The sequence below is a fragment of the Teleopsis dalmanni genome, chromosome 2 (assembly GCF_002237135.1).
Source record: "Teleopsis dalmanni isolate 2A chromosome 2, ASM223713v2, whole genome shotgun sequence".
NCBI lineage: Eukaryota > Metazoa > Arthropoda > Insecta > Diptera > Diopsidae > Teleopsis > Teleopsis dalmanni.
Genome location: NC_051847.1, coordinates 131579392 through 131599052, shown reverse-complemented (window position 1 = coordinate 131599052; position 19661 = coordinate 131579392). Strand labels below are relative to the sequence as shown.

The 19661-nt window shown below is 26.2% G+C and overlaps 1 protein-coding gene across 1 annotated transcript in view; it reads right to left on the bottom strand.

The window, feature by feature from the left end:
* Positions 1-9928: 9928 nt before the first annotated feature.
* The window catches only part of LOC119675719 (furin-like protease 1), a gene marked incomplete at its 5' end in the record, with an annotated part of 29383 nt that continues 19650 nt past the window's right edge, over positions 9929-19661 (bottom strand). Inside the window, one exon of the mRNA XM_038086925.1 lies at positions 9929-10749. Within this exon, the coding sequence (XP_037942853.1) occupies positions 10064-10749 (686 nt within the window). The remainder of the gene's footprint in view (positions 10750-19661) is intronic.

Below are 19661 nucleotides of genomic sequence, written 5' to 3'. Positions count from 1 at the left end.
CTAAATTTATATATTAAAATTTTACAGTATTTATACTCATTCTAAACTAAACACTATCCTACCTGAATATTTTGTTCTCCTAGTATTATTCCTATAAAAATGCTTATTATGCATTTTAATTAATTTAAAAAATGAAATTGTTTTATTATTAATTAATTCGGATTAAATGAAATTCCAATGCAAGTTAATGCACTTTATGATTTTCATTTGCGCAGAACAAAAGGATCAAATTACTTCTCTTTTGCGATTCTTCACATGCCAAGTGTATGACCAATGCAGGTCTTTGCTCTTGGCATGTGCCGGTACCTTATATCATCATATTACTATCAACAAATAATTTTTGTTGATAATAATTAATTAATATGCAGATATACTACAATGTCATTTCTAGAGTTGTTAAAAGAGGAAAGTAATATTTATTTACTCTGCTGTTACTATAGGATTTACAGCAATAAAGGCACATAACTTTCTAAAGGAAGTTTTTTATATTATGAGTATTTCACATCTCCAATATAGTCTTTAAAAATAATCTTTGTTCTATTAAAGTATTGGTTAAATACGTTTAGTAATTTAGAATAGAAAGACTTAATAACAAATGTTGTTATAGATAGGTATAGTGTTAAATAATTATTATGGGATGGTTTTATTTCCTACAAAACTGTGTGAAACTATTAATACAAATTTTTCATATATCATTCTGATTCTAAGTTACTAAAAGTTACTCTTAAATAAGTTGAATTTAAATAAATGCAATAAACACACAATATCCAAATCCGAAATATAGACTTAATTTTTTTTCTCAAAAAAATATAACGTCAAACTATGATATTAACATCAAGCAATTTATATTTCTACTGCAAAATATTATTTCGTAATTCGTTAGGAGAAATGTTAACATATTGACAGTCTTTGTTAATGATTTAGAAGTTTAAGTAAGTTCCCTCTAAAAATCATATTTACTATTCTTGTTTTCTATATAGTTTTCGTTTATCAATGAAAGAATAGAATAATGCTAATCTTTTTTGGCATTATAATTTAGGTGGAACAGTGCTTCCATAATCGAACCATTCTACTTTGTCCGATTTGGTGTGATATTGTTATTAGCTTCTTCATCTTAAATCTATGTTTTCGACAGCATATCTTGAATACGCCCACAAATCGTTTTCCAACTTGCTTAATGCCCATTTTTTGTGGATGCTTTACAGATTGCAAACTCAGAGATTTAATGCTTGAGATTGTACTGGATTTGACAGCATTTATCGTTGAGTATCACTGAGTCTAATATTTTCTGAAGTTCTCTTTCTATATGTCTCAAAAGTTTATTTAATGTGATTTAGTGGACATACCTTGCATCTATGTGTAAGAATTGAAAAGATCAGATAATTATACATGCGAATTTCTTGATTTCTTGATAAAATCATAGAAATAACGAGCTTTGTGTTGCCGGACGAAAAATAATAATGTTATCAAGCCCGCAAAATATATCTAAATTATTTCTATATAGCACACAATCTGTTGTTTTACATATTAATGTCAATTCCTAAGTATTTATGTATTTAGCTATAAATTAATTATAAACAGGTTTTTTCGAACAGTAGTGAAATACAACAACAAAAATTTATTTTTTTTTTATATTATTTTAATTAATTGAATTTTTGGCTGACCATACAGTTGTTTCGAGTATTGCCAAATACCCGTCATCAGTGATCTTGGAAATAATTCTTGTATTTAATTATTCGTAAATAATTATTTTTGAGACTGCAAATACCAGGAATCGAACTCGGGTCCTGCCAAATGTGAAGCTCAGAATCAGCGCACCTTAATCAACTGATCCAAAGCCGTACTTGACTTTTTATTTTCGCATATTTTTCTGGAGTTTTGTTACTTTTGCTATGAACGTTTTTATTAACAATTTTACTTGCTGTGTTTATATTAAAACGAAATCATTAACCAGCTGTAGAATAATTGAATTAATTATTTAATCATATTTTTATTTTTAATTGTTAAATTTCAATACTATTCTGTTCGTAGAGGCATTATTTGTTGCATGATTTGTTCTTTCTTATGTATAGAACCTAATCTAGAAACGTTATGCTGAGAAAGTCATGCTAATATTACTCCACTAGTCGCACGGACGAGACCAATATTTTGTGAATATAAGTTGGAATTTAACGTCAAATTTTCCAGACGAAAGTGACTATTATATTTTAATAGAAACTTATATTTCATTTCATTAATTAATTATTATAAGTTTAGCGCATAATAATAGCAAAATTAAAGCTTGAATATGCAAATAACCTGTTTCTAACGGGCCTTAAATTTTCTTGGTGTATTTCAAATATTATTCTTCGAAGTTTTGGGAAAAGTTGATAGGTTATCTACACTTGTTCCTTATATATTTTTATGTTAAGAGTGAAACGTTGGTAGAAAACCTAAATTTTATCATATCTTAATTATTGCGATAGTGTGTAAAGTTTCAGACGAAAAACATATTTTTCTTACGTAACATTTAAGTTGACTCAGATCACTTTTAACCTTTCGTTCGATTTTTGTTAAATACGCACCGGGAGTACCGAAATTTCGCGGCTCCAAGGATATATTAATTACCAATTCGATTTTAATTATATCGCACGGTTAAAATCAAAAAATATTACTTTGCATAATAAACTTATGTGTGATATTTATTTATTAATATTTTCTATTACACATATATGATCACCTGATAGAGACAATAATCAAAGCTTAAAGCCTAAACAAAACTTTCAAAAAAGTGTTTCAAAACAAACAGATTATAAGTAATTACATCGTGTAATTGTGCTATTAATATTAAATTATACTTTGTAGCATAACACAAAAATTTTGTTAAGTATGTTTATATATTATGAATTTGTAATATATATATCTTATATTCAATATAATACCTATATCTTGTTTGACTTCAAACAAGCTTTCGATAGTGTTAACAGAAGTTGCATAAAAAATACCATCATGATGCAAGGTGTATCTAAAAAATAGCAAATCTCGTCATTATGACTCTAGAAAGCACAACAGCAAAAGTAGCAGTACAAAACTATTATTCCGAACAGTTCAAGCTCAACACTGGCGTGCGACAAGGTGATGCCGAAAGGTCATGATTTTTAACTTAATTATCAACAACGCGTTACTGAAAATTGAAGAAATTAACCATAATGGCATAATTGTAAACTGAAGAACAGAACTGTGTGGATATGCTGATGATCTAGCATTATTGGGTCGCAATGTAACGCATTGTAAAAAGTGGGTATAAAAATAAATTATGAAAAAACCAAACACATGTTAATCTCAGCCGCAAAATCACTCCAAATGATGAACCATTTAATTGAAGGTGTCAGTAGTTATAAATACCTAAGTGTTGTGTTTAGCGAGAACAATCTATCAATGACTACATTAAAAGATAGAGTATAAACTAGGAATAAATCCTATTATGGATAAAAACTATTAATTACAAGTTATAATATATCGCAGAAAACAAAACTAAAAAAGTGCAAAACATTGATTCGTCCAGTAGTAACATATGGCTGCGAAATATGGAGATTAACTAAAACTGAAGCAAGCAAGATAGCAGTGTTTGAAGGGAAAATACTCAGAAAAATGATTGGCCTCGTGAAAGAAGACGGAATGTATCGCATAAGATACAACCACGAGCTAGAACGGCTAGCTGAAGTTGATACAATCAACAAATTAATGAAAAATCAGCGATTAAGATCGGTTGGACATGTGATAAGAATGCCGGATATGAGAGAACCCCTTAAGATTTATGAGAACGAAGTAGGAACCAGCAGAAGAAGAGAGCGACCAAGAAAACGATAAAAAGACAGTGGTCAGCAGGACTTTGAAGTAATGAAAATAAGAAATTAGAAAACCAAAGCACAAGTTTCAAACGAAGACCAGTATGAAATGTGATAGCTGAATTCGAAAAACAATCGAAAAAATCGAAAGTATTAAGGCACTAATAGTAGAACTTATAAAAGACATCAAGACAGGAGTAGGCACTAAAACAATTCGGGAAGAACTTATAAAAAAAAATTCAAAGCAAAAAGTGTATTTAATATTTTAAATAGAGACCGTAATCTGCAACTATTGTATCAAATTTTGAATTACACTCTAATGTAACTAAGTTGAAAATCGGTGAAATTCATCCTATCTATCTATTCGTTTCCTACAAACACCTGCAGCACAGAAAGAATTGAATAATTTATGAAACTCATGCAAAATCTGATGCAAAACAACGTGATGTAAAGCATGATCCAAAATCAGAATCTTTTTGAAGAGTTAGTAAAATTTTTGATTTCATACTTGCAGGTAACTTGGTGATTGCTAACAAAGGTAGGGAACCGACCTTCATGACTTCTAATAAAAGGGAAGTTCTCGATATTACCCTGATTAGTGAACACTCCTCTTGTTTTCTTACTAATTGGTCCGTATCGCAAGATTGTTCGTTTTCTGACCACAGGTACATTAATTTTGATCTTGATTTTCCGGTGAACCCTGAAATGAACAGATCATCTAAACCAATAAATAGAAAAGGTACTGAATGGCACATTTTTCGAACCAACCTTGAGTCCAACTTACAGTTGGTTCCTCCCACCATTCTCACTTGTTCCAATATTGATCGGTTGACCTTCTCACATCAGCATTTAGATGCGCCACAAACGCGGCCTGCAAGCCATCCCAATTTAGGGGCAAACCCAAACCGCCTTGGTGGAACTTAAACCTTGAAAAACCTGCAGAAAGCTCTTCAATGATGCCAAAGCCACAGGAAACTGGGCACCTTATAAAGAATAACAAAGGGAATTTAAAAACGTCATTAGGAGGGCTTAAAGCGCAGTTTGGAAAAATTTCTGTGTAACATAGAATCCTCCTCTGAGTGTAGCCGACTACGCAAAATCCTCAATTCCACTCACAAGACCGTTGATTGTATCCGGGCTCCAAATGGTGAATGGACCAACTCCAGAAAGGATTTTCTTGACATCCTTCTGGACTCGCATTTTCCAAGGAGTGTAGTCTCTGATGCTGATTTATCAACTCAAATCAGTTCGCTCCGTTTCAAGTGACCAACACCCAAATCAAGTGGGCTATCTAAACCTTTAAACCAGGTCCCAGGTCCGGACGGCTTCATTCCTGCTGACATTCAACAAGGAGAATTTGTTATCCTTCACTGGCTTCTAAGCATATACAATAGTTGTCTCAAACTAATGTATACCCCAAGCTGCTGGAGAGTGACTCGTGTAGTTTTCATTCTCAAAGCGGGGAAAACAACTCACTGCAGTGCCAAGGATTAATGACCAATCAGTCTGTCCTCCTTTCTTCTAAAAGTGCTGAAGAGGGTTCTAGATCTTCATATCAAGAACATTATAAACCCGGTACTTTTATCTTCATCACTGCATGCATATACTAAAGACAAGTCTGTCTATACTGCGCTTCATTCACTCATTTCGCAAGTTGACCTTTCCATCTCTCTCAGGGAGTACGCACTTGCTACTTTTCTAGATATCGAGGGCGCTTTCAACAACGTTTGCCCCAATGGTATCGTAAAATCCCTTTCAAAGCTAAACCTTGACGATAATCTGGTGAAATTTGTAGAGATTCTCCTCAAAACTAGGATTATTACATCCGACATCAATTACAACTCATGACTGCTGTTCTTCACTAAATGACTTAGCTTAGGTTTGTTAGGGTCAAACTCATTTGGGTTCCTGGCCACAGGGATATCCCGAAGAATTATAGGGCAGACGACCTCGCCAAGGCAGGCGCTCTTCTCCCTAACATTAACTTCTCAGATATAGGCGTTCCACTTGTTACAGTTAAACTAGCAATTAAACAAAAATACCTGGGCAAAGCCAAGCAATAATGAACTGACTAACCTCAATGTCAGATTTCTAGGATGATTTGGTCTAATTTAAACAAGGAAAGAACTAGTCAGCTACTTCAACTAAGAAGGAACTTGGTTAGCACCATGGTATCTGTGCTCACGAGACACCTTGTAATAGGTAGGTATGCTATGAGACTTCCCTTTAATGATTATTGTCGAGGTTGTGGCTCTGAGGATGAGGAGGAAACTGTACTCCATCTCATATGTCAGTGTCCTTCCTTAACTAGAAGACGATTAAAAATCTTAGGATCCCCTATTCTCACCGTTCTGACTGAGCTGTCATCCCGTAATGTTAGGGACCTAGACAAGAACTGTCAGGTTGGTTTTCTTTTACCTATTGGGGGAGTCGTTACCTTCGTTCGGCGTTAAATGTATACTGATATAAATCTATGTAGATATCAACGTCACTAATTTGGTACTACAATGGGCCATCATTTGAGCTCAAGTGGGCTTTTTTTGGGATACAAGGCCGCCACTTCAACCTACCTACCTACCCAGTAAAATTTAAATAATAGCAATCACTGTATGTCATTGGAACGTAAGTAGTTTTAGTCAAGATATATTTGAAGTTACGGAGTTTCTGATTCAAAATGATGTCAATATCTTGCTTATATCTGAAGCTCTTTGATTTGTAAAAACTTTTTTCAAATTAATGGATACCAATTTTACGAAAATAAACATCCCAACGGTATAGCAACTGGTGTACTGATTGAAAACATAACTCAACATTACGAAGTGCAAGAGCACAATCCTAAACGTCTCCAAACTACTTACATTTTGTATATTTTCGACTAACGAAGATTGTAATTTTAGCAATTTATTGTTCATCTTGGTTTGTAGTTAGTACTAAACTATTTCTTTAACTTTTTAATGGACTGAGTCCTAAATTTCTAGTTACTGGTAATTTCAATATAAAATACACTTTTTGAAGTTTAAGGTTGATATTCCTTCTAGGACACCTTCTAGGACGACTTACTGGTCGTCAGATAATCGAAAAACTTCGGACTCAATCGATTTTGGCATAATTAAAAATCTGAAATGTAAAGATATGATTGCTAATATTCCTTGCAACCTGTCTTTCGATCATTCTTCTATTATGGAAACTCAGGCAAAACTTAGTTGCACTGATTCAAAATCCAAAATAAATTTACAAGTTAGAAGGTATACAAAAGTATAATAAATGAAGAGGTATGTAATAAATTGATCATAATTTCATTCAGTTTCAATTTCAATTTCACATTGACAACTTCATTTCCATGAAAAGAAATTTGAGGCGAAAATGGCAAATACTCCGATATTCGAACGCAAAACAGAAACTAAATAAAGCTACAAAGGATCTAAAAAGGACGCTACGTACTGGTAAAAATCTATATATTGAAGAATAGGCCTCTTTAAGAAAAATATTTATTCCTTGTGCAAAACAGCAAAAACACTTAGATCACCAATTTAAAATGATCTTCCGGTTAGAAACCCGTCAAATATTCGGCTCGCAGTGACGGCTCGAAGATAGAGATTACAATCTAGCAGAAAATCTAAAGATCGTCTTTTAACTAAATTCGAATACAATAGCTGTCCAACCTTAGATTAAATCTCAACTGTTGAAAATATTGCGCTTGAATGATTTTTATAAGACTGTTCGGGTCTTTTCAAACCCAAAAAAGTTATCTGGTGATGATGAAATTACAGGTAAAATAATACTGCAATTACCTGATAAATATCGGGCTCACGGTGACGACGATAAAGATTGTATTCTAGCAGAACACTGTAAGAGCATCTTTTAACCAAATCCAAAAACAATACATTTCTAATCAAATATTGAGTTTCTAGTTTCTATCAACTGCTGAAAATACCATACTATTACGCTTGGAAGAAGATGTCAAGAAGATTACCCGGATTTTATTGAACCCAAAAATGGAATCTGGATATGATAAAATCACATGTAAATAATACATTAACTACCCAACCTAGCAATATCGTTCCTGACGTTAAAAATGTTGTTGTCGAAATATGATGCTTTTAATAATTCGGTAGACGTGTTGTATGTAATCATCAATTCGATTTTAGAAAAAGACTTCGGACTATTGAGCAAGTCCACAGAATTGCCATAAAAATTCATGACAAAAATACTGTTGAACAGTATTCTTGGAAGTGGGTAAAGCTTTTCATAAAGTCTGAAATGATGGCCTAATGTATAATATGTTATAACTTACTTCAATCTTAAAAATATGAATTATCATTTCTTCTCATATATAACCACTAGAATATTCCAATTGAAATACATTTTATTACAAGCGAAATTAATATAAAGGTACTCGGGCCTATTCTTTACTTAATTTACACAGGGTATCTTCTCTTATACTAAAACCATGTAATTGTGACCTTTGCGGATGACACCACAATTCTCAGTACATACAATGATTATAATAGTGTATCTTGCAGTCTCTCAGTTGATTTGAGTCATTTGGCAGAATGAAAAATTGCAAAATTGCTTGCAAAACAGCGCATCAAAGTTAATAAAATGAAAAGTGTGCAAGTCACTTGGATGTTGCAAAAAGAAATGTGATCAAACCCCTATCAAACGATGTCGAATATCATGGCATTCATCTTGATAGACGGCTGACAGGCATATCAAATAAGAAAGCTCAAATAAAACTGAAACCACAGCAAATATGATGTACTGTGGCAAGTCAGTAGACTTTTTAACAGGGATTCGAATTTTCTACAGAGAGTACAAAATAAACTATTTAGACAAATAACCGGTGTCCGGGATATGTTAAAAACGAACAAATCCACAACGATTTTGGGATTCCAAAATGCTATATAGCTATATACTGTCAAAAATATAAGACGAAGTTATATATCAGACAGCAATTAAACGGCGCAACACCTATTTTCTTGTTTTATAGTTTCCAGATTAAAATGAAAAGTCTTCATATAAGCTTAATGTGACAGTATATCCACAATTTTACTAAATTTCTTTTTTGTTTTTTATTATCTTTTTTTAATTTTTCCTTTTTTAAGTTTGAAGTGCGTCTTTGAGTTTTAACTGTTCGATAGAATAGAAGATCTGTTATATCTAAATTTTGGACGTGCTGTTGCCAGCTATGTATTTGTATTTTATACCTTATGTCAACGTTCAAACAATATATTTAAATAGAATATGGATCGAAACCTCAATCACATATTTAGAATGTATTCCTCTTTTTTTGGAAATTTCAATGTTTTTATTCTGTTTCGTCGGGTCGCTGGTTTAGAGATTTTTTTAGTTTTGGATGGGTACTTGTTCGTTGTAGATGAGTGACTTTGGAAACATTTCTTTTTCTTTACACAGATCGATTACTATTAAGTTTAAAATGCGTAATTCATATTTATATATATTATACGAAAAGTTTTCATAATCATTCTACAGATTTAGAAAATTGATGTATTTTGTATTAACATTTTATAAATAAGTAGATTTTGATATATGCATAATACAATTGCAAATGTTTTGCGATAAATAAAGAAAAAAATTAACAATGCGTCAAATATACCCCGAGTGTTATAAACATCACGTATTAGGGTTTACTTGGGGTGCAACGCTTGTAAAATACCTATAAGGCATTCTCTCATTAAAATGTGTTACGTAAATTGACATTTAATGTAAACAAGTTTTTCTCAAAGGGTTTGTTTTGATAATTAAATAATATAGATATATAGAGCTCTCAGCCTTTTTGATTAATCTGTGCAGTTATAATAATAATATAATAGTATAATAAGTGATGTTACATTTATACATTTGTCTCAGAAATTTTGTTTATTTACCAGACTTCTGAACTTCTTCTTTTGAACAAATTAAAGAATTTACCGCTTCTTCAGGTGATAAATTATTAATTGAAAATCAATGTTATATTTTATAAATAATTTTATTATTTTATACATTTATTTTATAAATTTACTTTCTATGTAATACAATTTATATATATATATAACACTTTTTAAAACATAAAAATTTGATTACACAAAATTTTGATCAATGCTTAAAACTGATACTTTTTGTAATCTCTTAAGATAAAATTTTAAATAATTTCGGAGTACTAAAAATTTTAATAATTGACACATTCAACAGACATACTGTATAATTTTCTATAAATTTTCTTTAATAAAAATTTGCTAAAGTAGGCGATTTCGATCGATATGGAATAAATCTTCTTCAGATTCGCTTGAGTAATCTATTTGCTCAGTCGGTGGGCTTTTTAATCTATGTGATTTGCTTTTCATGGTAACTGAGTTTTTCTCATCACTCTCATAGCGTTCCAATGGTTCTTGTATAGTTTCATCTACCATTTTTACCTCATTATGTTCCATATTTATTTCTTCAGCCTCAGAGAGAAGCGCAAGGCGGTCATACACATAATTTACTGTCATGGTATTATCGTTTAATGCACTTCTTTTTTTGTAAATTTTATAAACAACAACAAGCGATGCAAATGCTATTGGTACTGCAATAAATAAAAAGAATTGGCTTATGGAGAATGTAGTTCCATTGGGGCGTAAAAGTGATGCATCTATGCTTGGGTCATTATAGTCTGCATTATTGCCAGAACTACGTTCGGCGAAAATTATGCAGTATGTTTCATTTGTATGGGGAACTTTGTGAAGTTGTCTCTCCGGATGACATGCAGTACATTGAGAATTCAATGGTCCATAACAGCGGAGGCAGTATGTATCACAATATCCGCAACGTAACATTGCACGGAATTTACCGTCATCTGAACGTAAAAGTTTTTTCTCTGGATATGTATTAGTTGGGCAAGATGTGTAACAGTTTCCATCGTAAAGAAATAGTCGATTGCATTCTAATGAGAGAAAAAAAAATAAAAATTTAAATTCAGAATTAGAAATTAATAATATATATAATATGTATATTATATAAAATTGTATATATAGCTTGTTAGTTTTTAATGTCATGAAGAAGGCTTGATAGTCCAAGCTATGATATTGTAAATTAGAACAGAATTAAACTATTTGCTCATGAGATAGTCTTATTTAATTATGAAGCATAGATTTCTTTTATGAAAAATATTTTGGTATAACTAAACCTTGCTTTTTTCTTAAATGTTGTGTTTATAATTATATATAAAGTATCACAGTATCTGTTTAGTTGAAATCTACAGAGAGATTTAGCAATACCAAACAGTGGATCTTGTATTGAACATTTTATCGAATTGAAGAAGTGTTTGAAGTTCTATACCTGACACAGAGCCAGATCTTAGTGGCATTTTGGTCTAAGATTAGACCAGATCTTAGTGGCATTTGCACCCAAATTATGTGTACCGTAATTAATACAAATACAGAGCAAGAAATAAGCATTATTGTTATTAAAATTAAATGCTTATTGTTAAAGCCAGGGTGCTTTCACAAAAATATATATATAAGAAGTAAAATGAAGATCATAAAAAGTGTATACAGGGGTAAAAAAAATATGCTATTTTCATAAAAAATTAAAGAGCGATTAAATAAAAAATCAGAAAATGACGGTATATGTTAAATTCGAAAATGAATATAGTGAAAACAGTTAAAAAAATTAAAAATACTAATAAAACGTAAAAACGACCCCAACTGAATTGAAGAAACTCAGTCCTTCGACTAAAGAGTATGATCACTTAGAAGATTGTGAGATCACATAAAAAAAATTATAAATAGTTGAAAAAATGAAAAATTAGTGCAGTAAACACTTGTGAACCATTATTTCTTTGTCTTCATTGTTTTTATTATAAAAGCTATATTATTAGAAAATGTTTCATCTTAAGTGTATTAACATTATCAGTTTAAGGTTAAATTTAAAGTTAAAATTTTTTGATTTTGTAAAATTTAATTTCTGTGTAGTTTGTGGAAATATAAAAACTAAACGATTATATATGTATATAAAATATAGTTTCTTAACCATTGAATAGCAAACTTCATAAAATATTTAAAAGCATTATTTGTATGAGTATTTACATATATCATAGCTTAAAGTTATATCAAAATTATTTGAATAATAAATATAATAACAAACACCATTTAACATGCTTAATTAACAAAATATAAATAAATTATTTTAACTTAAATTTAAATTTAATTAAATACAAACAAGGACACTAACACTACTAATATATTTTAAAAATATGAACAAATCTAAAATAAGAATTTTCATATGGAATATGCATATAAATATACAAATTTTTGTATATATTTGGAAACAAACATAATATTTATAATATATTTTGATTTTTTAAATATTTTTATATTATAATAAAAATAAAAAACAATATAATTAAATATTTAAATATTACAAAAACACATATAAGTAATACAAAATAAAAAATTTGAACAATTAAACACAATTTTTATTGTTAAAACAAAATTATTAGTTTAAATTTATACAAACAATTAAAAATACCATATATTTTCATTATCATTTTTTAGTAAATAAATGGCGCTACTAAAAACTATTGTACAAAATAAAAAAATAATTTCAATTCAAAATAGCAAGCAAAGCCATCAGAAGTATAAAAAACATGCTTTACAAATATATTAAATTATTATAAAAATATAGTTATAATTAAAGAAAGTAAATATTTAAATTAATTTGTTAATTATTTAATTTTAATGAAAAAACAATTATGGAAATTTAATTTTTTATGAATGATCAAGTGTAAAAGTTTGGAAAACCAAATTTCTTATATTTATTTGTGTAAGTAGAATAATTTAACGTTTAAAATTTGTCAATTTATTGTTCTATTTTTTTTGTTTTTCTATTTATCTCTATATTTCCATTTATCATTCCATGTGTCTGTTTAACTACTCTATGTCAATTTTTATTTCTTTTTATGTATAACGTATATGAAGCACAAAGCTTTTATTTCGTTACTTATGTCTCCATGTCGATTCGCTTTTAATTATTTCTATGCTTTCTCTAAGCCTTTATATCTTGCTATTCACTTATTTATCTTTCTATGCCTATTTCTCTCTCTCTCTCTCTATTTATTTCGCTCTCTCTTTCTTTTTATCTTTTTCTTTCTCCCTCTCTTTCTTTTTATCTTTTTCTTTTTCCATCTCTTTCTGTTTATCTTTTTCTTTCTCTCTCTCGTTCTTTTTATCTTTTTCTTTCTCTCTCTCTTTGTTTTTTCACTATCCTCACTCTCTCTCTCTCTCTCTTTTTCTTTCTTACTCTCTCTCTTTCTCTCTTCCTCTCTCTCTCACTCTTTCTCCCTCTTTTCTCAGTCTCACTGTTTTTCTCTGACTCTTTCTCTTTCTTCTCTATTTTTCTTTCCTTCTTTTTGTTTTTCTCGCTCTATTTCTTTCTTTATCCATCTCATTTTCTCTCTCTCGGTTTTTTTGAGAATCTTTTTGTTTCCTCTCCTTATTCAAATTTGTAACATTTTCTTTCATTAGTCTTGTATACTTAAGCTCAACTTCTGCTTCCTTAATTTGTCTCTAATTGCATATTTCCTATTCAAGATGTTTTTACTTGGTCCTATTTTCCTTTTTGTCCTATTTTTTTTTGCAAGTCTGTTTTGTCTTTTATAGTATTTTGTTGTTTATTATATTATACGAGTGTATTTAATAACAGTTTTTAATTTTTTTATTATAATTTTTTCATACTTTTTTTATTATGTTTTTTTTTTACATTTTATTTTAATATTCTTTTTTATTATATTTTTTTAATATTATTTAATATTTATTAAAATTTTATTTTTTTATTCGATGACTATTAATTGTTAAAGCGTATATTATTTTTACTAACATTAATATTTTTCTAAAAATAAGAATTATATTTATTTTCCATCTGAATCATTTACAATTGATCATATATAAATTTATATTAATTTTTTTTTATGTAAAGCCAAACCCGCTACCAAAGTATTAGGAAAAAAATTACCAAATTTTAGCAACCATTGTTTTTTTTTTATTTAATTTAAGACAAAATGAAAATGAAAAATAATTAGAAAAAAAAATATTTTTGTAACAAATGAAGTAGTCTTGAATCCTGAAGTGAAGCGCATATATGTGCATTACTACTATGTATATATGTATGTATATGTATGTATGTGTGTTTGTATGTGTATAAATTTTTAATATGCCAAAAATGCTCAAATTTATTTAAGAATGAATAATTAACCGATTTATTTGTTGAATAATTTTTAGTTAATTTAACTCACCTTTTGTCTTTTGTTGTTGCTTTGGTTAAATATTTTTTTCTTGTTTGGTTAAATGCTGGTTAAATAAAGATTATTTTTTGTAGCGGTTTTGCTGTTTTTTGAATAAATTTTTAATGAGGCTTTTGACTTGCTAATTTTTTATATATTTAAATTTTTTAATACATAATTTTAATTTTTTAATTGACAAACTATCAAAATATAGCACTATTCTGAAATGATGTCATTGAATTTACCCTTTGTGATCTATGGCACTTTCACGAAACTCTTTTTAGTAGCGCTTACAATAATTTTATTTTATTATTAAATATATAAGAAAGAAATATTCAAAAACACCAATTTTTTTTGTGAAAACATTTTTGTTTGCAAATCTTTTTTATTTATTTATTATTTTTAATACTTAAGTATATATAATTTTTTGTATTCATTATTATAAATGTTAAATCGCTTAAATTTATTTATATATATATATATATAGTTCATTTTTTTTAGATATTTACATAGACATTTATTTGCATTTTTTTCATTTTCATTTCATTTCTTTTATGGAAACTTAAGCACTAAATATTTGCGCAATTAATATTTTACAATAATTTTAAAAATTTTATTTTTATTCTTTATTTTTCTATTGTGTATGTTGAGGTTATATTATTTTTTCAAACTAATTAAGCTTTAATATACAAACTTTTTAATTACAAGTTCTGTTCAGTTGCTGTAAAATGTATTTTTTATACTATTTTACGTATATTTAACTACGGAGACTATTACAATTTATTTATATATATATATGCGCTATTTCCCTACACTATTTACTGTGTAAATTTGAAGTTACTTTAATTTATTTATTGTATATAAAATGCTTATTTGAATTTATTTTTTTAATTTTTTATTTACTTATGTGCTATTTTTTTTGGCTTTTAAAATTTCCCTTCAATATTTTTTTTTTTGTTATCAATTTTTTTAATAAATTTTTTCAATAAGTACCAAAGCCCAAACAAAATATATATAATCTTTTGAATATATTATGAGGTGAAAGACATATTTCAATAAAAAACCATATAATTTTGATATAAGTTAATTTTTTTTAAATTTAACAAAAAATAAAAAAATTTTGTAAGATTTTTTTTGTTTAAAAAAAATACACTCAGTATAAAAAACTGATCATAAAACAAGAATTGTTTATATTTGTTTAAACGAGATATTTAATACGTATTTATAATTTTTTTATACGTGTTTTTTAGATTTCAAACCAATATATATATTGGTTTTACTGAAAGTTTCTTAATGGCTTTTATATGGAAACTCTAATATATCTTTAGTAGAAAATCATTTTTATAACAATAGTAATTATAAAACTTTTTTGTTTGTTGTGAAGCATTATAGTTTATAAAGAGTATTTAAGATAACTAAAAAAAAAATATATATAACAAAATTTAAGAAATAGCATAAGATAAAATTTTTATAAACTAAATATTTAAATACATATTAAAAAACGAATAAAATAAAAAAAATTTATCTAAATATTTTATTGATATGTCAATTCAAATATTAAAAAAGTATTATTTAAAAGAAATATAAAATATATAAACCATGAAATTAGTAAAATAGTAATAATCTCTCTCTCAAGTTATAATAATATAGGACTCAAAAAAAGTAATAAATAACACACATACAAATGCTAGAAACAATAAATAATGATAAATAAAAAAATTAAAAATAAAGGAATTTTAATAAACAAATAGTGAAATAATTAAAACTAATAATTATAAAAATTAATAACAAAAAATTGTTCTACAGTGCATTTTATTTAGATAGGTAATTGATATATATGTCATCTGACAATATATCCATATAATAGTATAGAACTGAAGCAACTCAATACATTCAAATATAATTATTTTTATAGTATAAGTTATTTCAATAAAAGTAAAAAAAAATAGTTACATTAAATCACATGAAAGTAAAAAATTAGTATCAGAAAAATAAATTTTAATAACATTATTTAAAATCTAAAAAAAAATAAATTTTTGTAAGTGTAAGAAATAGTAAAAAAAAATATAAAATATTATATTAAAAGTCATCAACTAGAGAACGGGCTAATTGGTCAATTGATTAAAACATATAATATTGTTTTTAATAGTTTATTAAAATTCAGATATATCAACTGTAAATAATTTTGACAAGAAATAAATAAAATAAAAAAAATTAAAAAAATAAAATAAAAAAAAAACAAAATAAAAATAAAACAAAATAAAAATAAAAAAAAATTAAATCAAATATTAAAAAAAAATTTATAAATATTTTATATAAGTAATAACAATAAGAGATGTAAATATACTATTTTAAAATTATAGTTATTATTTTTATTTAAAAAAATTAATGCTATATTTTTAGATATGCTAAAAAAATATTGCACTCAAGTTACTTAGCATATTACTAAAAATAATTCTATACATTGATTGATTATTATACATAACAATAAATATTTAAAAAATTTGAGACAATTAATTTCATAACATATAAAAGAATACATGTTAATATGTATCAAAATCAACTTTAAGCACAAATAGACGACTAAATAGAATTTATATAGTTTAATATTTTTAATTAATTTATAAAGGATATGTAAAGTTCAAAAATATATGTAAATATCTATAATTGTATTTAGTACATATATATTAATATCTTTAATAAATTTAATTGCATATAGAAGTAATTTTTAATTGCGTATTTTATAACAAATAATGATATGAAAAAAATTTTGATTATTATTTTGGTTATATATGCATAAACTAATTTTTATATACATATATAAATACATAAATACATGTATTTATATATAAACGGAAAAGACAAAAAGCATGTAATATATGGTATATAAAGACGGTTATATTTATTTATTTTTTGGTTTATATTTTGTTATTGGTTTTAAAATAAATCTTAAGCATTTATGAGCTTTGGGTTTTTTATAAATTTATTTTATTTTTAACAAACCGCAGGAACTTTTTGTCGACAATTTGTTTTAATTTTTAACATATTTAATTACATTACAAATTTTTATAAATTTCATAAATATTATACCATAACTTGTATAATATTTTAATATGTTAAATTTATTCACGTTTAATTTTAAAAAACTGTAAAATTTTTAATATAATTGTTTTATTTGAATTTATATTATATATTATCGAATTAAGTTATTTAATTACGAAAATAATTTTTGTTTATTGATTTGGTTATATATTATATATTTTTAAAATTCTTTTTATTTTTTTTTTTTTGGTTTTAAATATTTCAAATCAAAATACGAAATTGCAAATATATCTTATACGAGTACTCGTATGTAAGAGGGCAGTTTAATAAGTTGAATTGGAATTGGTTACTATTAAAAAAATAATTGCGTTATTATCTTTTCTATTTTATGTTACTTTTTACATACATATTTTTTTAATTACCATACATAATTATTTGCAATGTATTATAATATTTAATGTTATTATTTTCTTTTTTAATTTATACGAATTCGCACATATAATATAGAATTGATGTAATTTGGCTTCAATTTACATTATTTTTTTTTAAATTTATTCAAGAATTCATATTATTTTATTTATAATTTTTAGTTTTTGATGATATTATATTATGGAATATATATATTATTATTTCTTTAGAACTGAGCTTAAATGTTGTTTATATTTCACTTTTGTATAAATTTAATTTTAATTTATATTTAGACTATCCATTCCTGCTTCGTTTGGTAGTCTATTTATGTGTTATATTAAATAATATTTTTCCTCTTAGTACTCCAATAGATATTAAATTGATTATTACACAAAAAAAAATAAACAGATTAAAACTTAATTTTAATGTTTATTGCAATTAAAATATTGAAATTAAAATTTAAAAAATTAATTTTTATTTGTGTATATAAGCAAAAAATATTTGATTATTAGTGAAGAAAATAATTTTATCAATTTTTTGTTTTCTATTTTTACAAATATATTAATTTATTATTATTTCGGTTTATATATCATTGTATATATATATTTTTTTATTAACAAACTTAGAACAATAAACTATAGTATAGACAAATATATTAAAGTTTTAATATATTAAAGTTATAGCAACGATGGCCATAAACGTGTTATTATTATATACTAATATTATTAAATATTAAATATTTTATTATTACTGTTTATAATATTTTACCTGCCCCCGAATCTTTTGGCGATTATTAATTTTATAATATGATTTTTTATTATTAATAATATAACCTTAATAATATCCATAATATTATAAACTGTTTTTTAGTTTATTTATTATGATTATTATTATTGTTTAATTATTTAATGTTACACTAATTTGTTATTATTATTTTAATATTTCTTTTTATTGTTATAATTATGCAGGGTAATTTTTATTCAATTTTTTTATTCAAAATATTACAATCTAATTAAGTATAATAATATATAGAGTAACAATATTACTCGTATTAATATTATTAACTTAAAATTTTTGAAAGCTTTTTATTTCAAATTAAATGAGTATTTTTTTTCCTGATCTTACAACCAACCTTACCAACCACATATAACGTTCAATATAGATCGCTAATTAATTTCGTATTAAAATTTTTAATCGTTTCATTAATTCTAATAAATAAATTTTTTGTTTTCCGTTAATCGTAGTTTGCTTCATGATTTTAATGATTGATCTTAAGTGGTAAGCACATTATTAAATTTTTCGTAGTTTTTTGAACTCATTGCGATATTTAACAAGGGAAATAATATTATCTAATAATATGAGACTGCTTAATAATTCTTCTTCACATTATTTCCAATGCAACACCACAGAGTTGCATATAGCATAATTATATGCCTAATTTTGCTAAAATTTGGATTAAAATAAAAATCCATAAAAAATAATAATTCATACTTAACTTTGGTTGGTGAAATTGGCTCTTAATGATAGATATTATTAATTTTATATTTGATTTTGCTTTAGATATAATTATATTACTTTTTTATATTACGGCCGTGTGCGAGATCGATTAAATTGATAGTAAATTGAGGGAAATAGTAAATTATGTCGGTATGACAGCGAATGTTGGTATTTACCAGAATTTCGAGTAAGATAAATTAGATATTATAAGATGTCTAATAAATAAATACATAAATTTGAAAATTTTTAACAAAAAAAATAAGAAATAAGTGTAAATAAGTACAGTGCAAAAAATTCCTAGGAAATTTCAATTCACTCAATTTTACCTCAATTTACTCGAACTCACACATGGCCAACATAATTTATTATACAAGCTCACATAATATCATTTTAAACAATAATAACTGTTATTATTTATTTTTAATTTTTTGGTTTATTTAGATTTTTTTTAAATTATTATTTATTAGAATTATATTTTCTATGATATACATTATATGTAGGTTATATTATTATTTTTATACATATTTTAATATACAATAAGAATTAGTAGTTGTTATCTCAGTATGGTATTTTTAATATTATTTCATATGATTTATTTATTATTCGTTTAATTATTTTTTATATTGCGT